Consider the following 9325-nt stretch of genomic DNA (forward strand, 5'->3'; position numbering starts at 1 on the left):
TAAGGTCAGAAAATAAGGATGAGTGAGGTGTCATGTGATTGCAACAAGCAGAATCCATAAGCCAAGAGGTAAGAGACATACCAGATAAAGCTGAGAGAGAAGAGGAATAAGATGCATTACCAACCATACGAATGACATTGGCGATGATATTTACAAGGTCATCTTTGGAAATGGAGAAAGTGGATCCAGAAGACTGAGACTGTGCAGAGACAGGAGCCATGGGTTGGACACTCTCAGTGTTAGCAACTGTAGCAGCAGAAGTAGAAACAGCTGATTTGTTGCGCTGATAGCAAGTCTCAATATTATGGCCAAAACGTTTGCAAAAATTACAAAACCGTTTGTTGGATTGTCGGCGACGATTGTTACAACAGGAAGCAAACTTGTCCTTATTCTTCATTTAGAAGCAAATTATGCAAAAATGAACTGCAAAAATGAAATCTACGCGAAAAACTGGGTAAGGAGCACCTGGACTGTAAAAAGTCAACTCTGGCAAAAAGTCAACGGTCAAAGTCAACGCGGTCAAAGTCAACGGCTGGGTCAACGGTCAGTCAATGATGACGTCAGCTTTGGTGGATGACGTCAGCAGCTGAGTGGATGATGACGTCAGCCCTAGATGACGTGGCAAGATGACGTCACAGATGACGTCAGCAGAACTAGAGAGGGCGCGTGTCGGCGCGTGGTAGCGCGTGAGGCGCGTGACAGAGGCTGTGACGGCGCGTGTGGCGCGTGTCTGAGGCGCGGCTTCTTCAGGTGGCGCGTGAGAGCGCGTGCGGACTCCGATGCTTGCGAGACTTCCACGAATGCGTAGATCGAGGCGAGACGATCACGGTGGTATGTGAAAAAATTTTATCGGAGGAAGATACACGGCGGAGACGGTGGTTGCAGTGGTCTGTGTGGTGCGGGACTCCTCAACGGCGGCGGTTACAGTTCCGGAACCTGAGGACAACGGCTGAGAGACGTTGTAGGTTCAACGGTGAGTAGCTGCAATGGCTGTTGTGACGGCGGAAGCGATAAGGGTGGAGTAACACCAAGAGAGACAAGACTGCTAAAAGAAAGGTCAGAGCAGTGGCTCTGATACCATGTTAGAAATACTGAATGATTGTATTGTATTTCTTGTATAAAAGAATGTACATAGATGCCTTTATATAGGAGGCATATGTGTGCAGTACAAGTAAATATGTGTGCTATACAAGTAACCTAACCGGGCCTAAAGCCCACAACACTATATATGTTAACAACGTAGATAAATCATGTCATGACATATTTCGTTGCCTACCTTAACTAACACTTCAGACGGTATTGAATCGAGCCCATATGCACGATTAGAAATTTTCATTATAAGATAAGCACCATATCTTGTGTTTGGTGATAAAATTTGAGTACTAATTTTGCCATGAATTTCTAACCAACATGTTGTTCTAAGCTCAGCCACTTCTGAGAACCTGTGGAAGAAAATTTGAAAAAGTTGAAAGATTTGGTTAGTTCATTTTCCTCACTCTCTTTTTTTTGTCCAATCATATAAAATGATTAATAAATCTAATAACACAAAAAAAAATTCATACCATCAATACACTCTACTATAATTAGCGCATAATATAAGTAGAGTCAGTTATGGGCCCAAATGAACAAGATGTTTCAATTAAAATTTGTCACTTTAATAAATAGTGAAAAAATTGAAGTTACCATGTAGAACAATATGTATTATGCTATAAATTTCTAGGTGATTTTAAAGAACATGAAAAAAGTAACCTTGATTGAGGTATTGATTTCCAGCTCCATTGCATTGGATCATTGCTCCATGTTATAGAAAGTTCTCTTGCTGACAACATATATGATATTTTGCCAGATGATTTCTCTAACTTGAAGCTCTGTGTTTTTGGGAATATAAAACAAAAAATAAAAATTAATTAACTATGCCATGTGATGCTGAATCAATTTTTAAGTTACTCTATCTATTTATCTATCTATATATATTTTTTTTTATAATCAAAGAATTCATAATAACTATGACTTTTTTACCATAAGAACAAGATATGATTTTTTTTTTTTTTTAGTATACGTGGAATTTAATTCTAAGTCACTTGTTCGATAGAAAAATACATTATCAATTCAATTAATAGAATATACTTGTGAGAACTAATTCTATCAAGTAACTTATTTACCTAACATGTCAATATTATATGCATGAGAAATGTTTAGGGGTGAGTTTGGAAATCATTTAAAACCTACCTTTCTACCACCATCTATGAGAACAGGATTGCACAAACAGACAAAAAGCTCTTTCTTTGTAGTAAATGTCAAAGGAGTGATCAGTCTTGACACACCATCCTTATAATCAGTTGGCAAGAACATCTCCCAAACAATATCGGACTTCGCCGCAGAATGAAACATCGACGACACCATTGAGGATCTGAATGCATCGGCAGGAGAGGTGAAAGAAAGAATTTTGGATACACAATCTCCTGGCAGCATGTCAATTAATCCTCCCATTGAGTTTGACATAACAATCTTCAAAGGTACTAGCAAAGATATTTATATATATATATATATATATATGCAACACCCGGCCAAAGCTGATAATCAAAAGCAAAGTCCTTTTCTCAGATTTCTTGCCCTTAATTGTTAACTTATGTTTGTGTTTCTGGATGATGTGTATATATATATATATATATATATCTTTTCACAAAAGCTTCAAGTTGATATTCTTTTTGGTCCAAGTTTCAAACGTGATGTATACATTCATTGACAAAAAAAAGTTTCAAACGTGTTGGCTAGATTAGCACATTCTAAATGTCAAACAAAACTTAGCCGATCGAGGTAATCAGCCATATTAGACCAAATATCAAACATTAGATTTATATATATATACACTAATCAGCCAATATTAGATTACCCATTGATTTAGTAATTAAATATATGAGGTCAAAACTTGAAAAACCATAAGAAAAATTAAACTTATCGTGGACCATATTGCTTTCGCTGTTATTGGACTATGTTACTTTTTCTTTCCACACGAAGCCATTAATATCTTAACGTATATCCATTATTATAATGCTAGTAGTATAATGAATTATTAAGCACGTGGAATGGCTTAGACTTTGACCCAGCAAAGTCTCTGGCGTTCTTAATATGTACAAATTGATGGGATAGATATGGTACATCATTTAATCTCTCCATCCAATATTCTTCCTGTTCTTCCCTGTGAAATGTTGGTACAAAAGTGAGTCCAAACACTATTCATTAATTCTAATTATTAGATGTGAAAAGGAAGAACAAAATTAAGAGAAAGGATTTAGAAGCAATATATATTGATGTCACCAATATTTGGAGGATAGAGATTAGTGTGGAGAAATTTGCAAGTACAAGATGGGATCAATGACATTGAAGGAATCACTTTCAAAGATAAGGATCGATCGCCGTAATAGTGTTCACACTAATCTAAGCATATGTGATTTTTCCCATATTATTTTGAAGTAGCAGCAAAGTTAAAATCACAAGTAGGAGAACTTATGGTCGCTATAGATCAAGGAAAGAAGTAGTCTGTAAATTCGGAGCTGTCATGTGGTTGTGATAGTAAGTTTTCTACTCGAGGTAATAATAGGATGTTAATGGTCTAAGTTTTATTGTAAAAACTTCAATTCTTTCATAGTGAATTTATTTTACCTTGAGAATGGCTAGGTTAAATCCTCCATAGGTTTTTTACCGGTTAGGTTTTCTTAAGTTATCATATCGTTGTTTTCTTTATATTTTCTTTATATTTATATAATATGATTTTATTGTGTTAACCTAGAACTGAATAATTTATCTAAGTAATCACTTGGCTAAATAACTAGGTTAAATAACTTGTGTTAAGGGGTCTAAAAACATACAAGTGGTATCAAAGCAAGTTAGCTCTTGTGTTTTAGATCTTTTGATCTAAGAGTTGATTCTTGACCCCTGTTGTCATGGAACACGGTCACTCTCTAGTGATCCCATCTCATTTTGATGAGAACAACTATGCCTATTGGAAAGTAAGGATGAAAACATTCTTGAAATCTATTGATAAGAGAGTGTGGAACTCCGTTGAATACAGATGGGAGAAACCAACTACTCATGTTAGTGAGTGGTCAACTTCTTAAAAAGAGGCAGCCGATTTTAATAGCAAATTCATGAATGCTATTTCTATGGAGGAATTCAAGAGAATCTCAAATGTTGATGTTACTCATACTGCATGGAATATTCTCCAAATTGTGCATGAAGGCACAAAGTCAGTTAAGATTAATAAGTTGCAGCAATTAACTACTAGATTTGAAAACATTAGAATGTCTGATGATAAGTATTTTGATGAATTCTATGCTAAGCTTAATGATATTGTTAACTCTGCTTATAATTTGGGTGAAATTTATGATCAACCTAAAATTGTTAAGAAGATTCTTAAATCCTTGACTGAGAACTTTAGACCCTAAGTGACTGTCATTACTGAAAGTAAAGATGTGGACTCCATCCCTGTTGATGAGCTTGTAGGATCACTTCAGTCCTATGAGCTAGACCTACCCAAGACAAACAAATCCAAATCAATGGCTCTTAAATCAGTTGATGATATTGACAAGAATGGATTTGATGATGAATTCTCTTTTACAGAGATTGCTTATCTTGTCAAGAATTTTAGAAACTTTCTTAGGAACAACAACAGAATGGCAAAAGGTAAAAACAATGCTGAACCTAGGAATTTTGAGAGGAATGAACCAACTGAAGTTAACAACATTGATAAATCAAAAGAAAAAGTTGGTCAAACTTCTAGTAATTCAATAGGTCAACAATGTTTTGGTTGTTAAGGGTATGGTCATGTGAAATCTGAATGTCCTACATTCTTGAAGTCAAAGGGTAAAACTATGGTTGTAACCCTTAGTGATGATGAAGTTTCTGATCACAAGTCTGGTAGTGATGAAGATGGAAATTTCATTACTTTCACAGCTACTGTTGTAGTTGATGAAAGTATTATGGTTGAAGAGAACCCTTCTAATGGGAAACTCTTTGAGCATTATGATTTGCAAGAAGCTTTTAATAGGCTATGCAAGGTTGTTGCAAAGGATACAATGAGTGCAAACTTAGGCTTCGCCTCCCTTGAACTTGAAAAGAAAAACTTGTTGCTAAAATTGCTTGATGCTAATAATTTGATAGATAAGGTGAAGACTGAAAACATGATATTGCTTGATAAAATTAAGAATCTAGAACTAGAATTATCTGTTGCTAGAGAACAGACTAATAGGTTTGCTAGCTCTAAACTTGATTATATGTTGAGTATTCAAAAGTCTCCTTTAGACAAAATAGGTTTAGGTTTTGTTAATAGCATCTCTGTGTCTGAAACTTATTCCACAAATTTTGTTTCTTCTTCTGAGCCTCCCAAGATTGAGATTGTCAAACCAGTAGAAGTTACACTACCTCCTAGGAAGATTAGGGTTGATTTTAAAGAGTCTAAGCCTAAGAGTCCTAGCCTAAGAGTCCTAACCTCTCTAATGATAAGAAGCATAATAGACCTTTGTGGATTTGTCATTTTTGTGGAAAGGCTGGGCATACTCGCCCAAACTGTTTCAAGTTGCAAGCTGCAAAGCGAGCAAATAAGCCAAGAGTACATGTGCCTCAAGCACAAGATCCTATGGTATTTGTTGGTGAATTGGTAAGGGTTTTAAACCTTTATACCAATTCTGGAGTTGTGCATCATTCTAATATGAATAATAATTAATTCCAAAGTCAGAGTTGCATCTAAGAAGTTTTGGATGCAAAAGCTCAGTCTAATTAAGTCATTCTGACATGGTCCTTATATTTCATCTCAAAATTCTTTGTGACCATTCTTTTCTTGTTGTTTTGTTTCTTTTTGCTTCTAGGATTTGCATTGCATTACATTCATGCATTTCATATTAAGTTGTTTTTATTATTTCTTAAAAAAAAAAAAAACAAAAAAAAAAACAAAATAAAGGAAAGAGGGATGTGTTTTGTATTATATATCTTGGATTTATAGTTGAGGTTGGCCATATTTTTTTCATAACATGCTTGTGTACCTTGTTTAGCTTGGATGAACTTATTTTTTATTCACTTTGCTAGTTTTAACTATGTAGTGCATGTTGTGTGGGAGTGTTTATAGTTTTTGATAACATGATCTTGATTTTGAAGTCACGTGCTTTTAATTGTTAGGACTAGAAAATCCTAAGAGAAAGGCATAAATAACCATCTTACTACTGTTTACTAACCAATCATGAACACCTTAGTGCATATCGTATGATTTTGTGTTCGTGAAAGTGTAACACATGCACAAAAAGAAAATAAGGTGCAGCTTTGGAATAATAATAAAATTGGTGTGTACATTATGTGGCTAAAAATAAAAATTTCACGAGGAAATAAAAATGATGTGTACATTATGAGGCTGAAAAAAATTATATAATTGCAAGCTTGTTTTCTAGGAGATTTGAGAGTTATATGATATAATTTTTTAGGTAATAGTCACTTTCAAATTTATGTGATGAATAATGTAGAAATTGTGATTGATTACTATCTACATAACACCTCACATGTATCTCATGCTGTTACTAGTTGCAAACACTATACAAGTTATTTTTTTGCTAAACTTAGTACATGAAATTATGTGTGAAGTTTGGTTTGTCCATCCAAAATTATATGTTTCTTGATGTTGATACAAAATATGTTCATTGATTGATTTTTGGGGAAAAAAAGTGTTACATTCTTGTTTTCGAAGATTTGGGTTGAATTCAAGTGTTTTTGAAAAACTTTTAAACCCAGACTCATGCATTTCATTCATAAAATAAGTTGATTTGAGTGTTTTCTGCATAAAACTTCTTCTGTTTTTCAAAATTTTCATTTTTCTAGATTTTCGATCGATCGAGGGTGTTTTTCGACCAATCGAAAATGCTTTAAATTTTTTGGTTTGAATCTTCCTTGCTCGATTGGTGCTCAATCAATCGAATCTATTTTTCGATCGATCGAATTTCAAAAAGAGGCTTTTTAAAAGGCTTTTGCTTTCACGTGTTCTTCCTGTTCTCAAAATTTTTTCAGACTTTTTCTCTCTTCTTTTCTTCGACCGATCCAATCTAAGTGATTTTTATCGTTTTCTTCCTCAAAATTCTCCAAGGTTTTTGTCCTCAAGTATTGGTAAGACTTTTATACCCCATCTTTTTCATTTTAATTACACCTTTCATGCATTTTTCTTGAAAATTTTGAACATAGGAATTTAGAGTTTTTTTTTTTTTTAATTTTATTATTTTATTATTTTATTATTTTTTTCAATTGTTTTTAATCATTTTTGGTCAATGGGTTTTTGTCCTCAGATGTTATAAACATGATTCCCATGAATTAATTTGATTAATTTGTTGGTTTGAGAACAACTGAAAATTCTAGGGTTTGGAACTTTGTGAAATTGGGGATTTTGTTCAATTGAGGTTAATTTGATGAAATTGACTTGTGATATTGATAAATTAATTCATTATATGATGTTTCCCAACTAGTATAATGGTTAATTGATCAATTTGGGTTTTTTTATTTTTTTATTTTTTTTATTTTTTTTTTTTATGAAATTGGTTTTTCAAAATTTGGGTTTTTTGGATTAAAACTCTATGTTCAAGTCAATTGTTGGTTTATAAAGTGAAATTGAACAAATCTTAATGCATTAGAGCATGCATCATATGTGCATTCATTACATGCATCATATAGATTGTTATTTGTTGCTATTTTTGTACTCTAACCCTCTCTAATGCAGTCTGCCCTTGGTTTTTTTTTTTTTTTTTTTTGTTTTCCTTTCCTGTAAACTCTTAGCATCATGGTTAGGAAGACTAGAGCTAAGAAAACCTCCAACCCATCTACTCCTAAGTTCTAGAGTGATAAGTTTAGAACCTTGAAAAACCAAGAGGCCTATGAGAAGCTTAATGTCTTTAGACTGGTGTAGGTTGAGCGTAGGATTATCTTAGATGAGGTTGATCCTGAGATACATAGGAATTTTGAGCATAGGGGCTGGTTACCACTCTTAGAGGTAGGGCATCCTCCTCCGACTGCATTGATTAGAGAGTTCTATTCGAGCCTCTCTGTCTACTCCGATGATTCCAACATTCAGTTTGTGAAGAGTTGGATAAGGGGTGAAGAGTATGTCATTACTCCTGAGGTAGTAGCCTCTGCTCTTAGTGTACCTTTGGTATAGCAACCTATGTACCCTTACACAAAGACCCCTCACTTTGATGACATCATGTCTCTCATCACCGGTACTTCCATTAGTTGGGGTACTGATTCTTGTGTCACCTCTCATGAGCTTTACTAAGCTCAATTATTTGTTTTTCGGGATTTCTTGTCATTACATTTGGCCTATATCTCATCTTCATACTATCCCTATTGAGAAATGTGCATTCTTGTACGCTCTTATCACAGATGCTCTTATGAGTTTTCCAACTCTTTTCATTTGCTCACTTGATGAGATTCATAGGAGTAATGCCAAATCTCATGGTTCGTTCTTTATGGTCTTTATTCATAGGATTCTTTTGGACTTAGGATCAGAGGACTTTTCCTGTGTCCAAGCCTGTACATATCATAGCTCCTATAGGTGCCACCTATCTTAGGCAAAGAGCTGCTCAGTTGAAAGCAAGCTCTAGCTCTAAGCGCCCTAGAGTCGAGTCTTCTACAGGTGATGCATCTCAACCTCTTTCTTCTGGTGATCCTTTTACTGAGGTACTGAGGCGTATGTAAACCCCACAGTTGCTATGGATCCTCCATCATCTACATCGAACGACTCTTCCTTGTGTGCTATGTTGGATAACATTTTGACCGTTCAAGTGGCGCATAGACAGATTCTATTGGATGTGCTCATGAGGTTGCGGCCTCACAAGCAGATTTGTGGCGCATGCTAGAGGTTCTACTCCACAGGCTCCACCCTTTGATGTGTCATGATTTCCCTTTGGCAATTCGTCACAAAAAGGGGGAGTACATACATATGGAGATAGGGAGAGTTTTTGATATGTATTCTGTTTATTTTGGATTTGATGTATTTCTTTTTATATGGGTTGTATATGTTAGGGGGAGACATTATGTTTATGTGTTTTTATGTTTTTTTATTTTTTATTTTATTTTTTTTATGTTTCTTGTTTCACATATGGTACATTGATTATTGATTTATATTATGAGGTTATTCATGGTATATGTCTTTTATTTTATGTTTTGTGAAATCAAGAAGTTTAATTTGTTTTACTTGTATTTTCCACACATGCATTTATGTGTTTGTTGAGTGTTTCAGGAATTTACAGGTTAATCCAGTCGTGGCTGCTGTTTACTTTAGCAACTGATAGATAGTGGT

The 9325-nt window shown here is 34.6% G+C and overlaps 1 protein-coding gene across 1 annotated transcript in view; it reads right to left on the minus strand.

Annotated features, from left to right (window-relative positions):
- The window catches only part of LOC112021085 (F-box protein PP2-B13), a 7081-nt gene extending 4460 nt beyond the window's left edge, over positions 1 to 2621 (minus strand). Inside the window, exons 1-3 of the mRNA XM_065782039.1 lie at positions 2230 to 2621; positions 1750 to 1868; positions 1261 to 1442 (exon numbers count right to left, since the gene is read on the minus strand). Coding sequence (XP_065638111.1) covers positions 1261 to 1442; positions 1750 to 1868; positions 2230 to 2502 — 574 coding nt within the window. The 5' untranslated portion in view covers positions 2503 to 2621. The remainder of the gene's footprint in view (positions 1 to 1260; positions 1443 to 1749; positions 1869 to 2229) is intronic.
- Between the last annotated feature and the right edge of the window lie 6704 nt (positions 2622 to 9325).

Source organism: Quercus suber, unplaced genomic scaffold (genome assembly GCF_002906115.3).
Source record: "Quercus suber isolate HL8 unplaced genomic scaffold, Cork oak 2.0 scaffold_287, whole genome shotgun sequence".
Lineage (NCBI taxonomy): Eukaryota > Viridiplantae > Streptophyta > Magnoliopsida > Fagales > Fagaceae > Quercus > Quercus suber.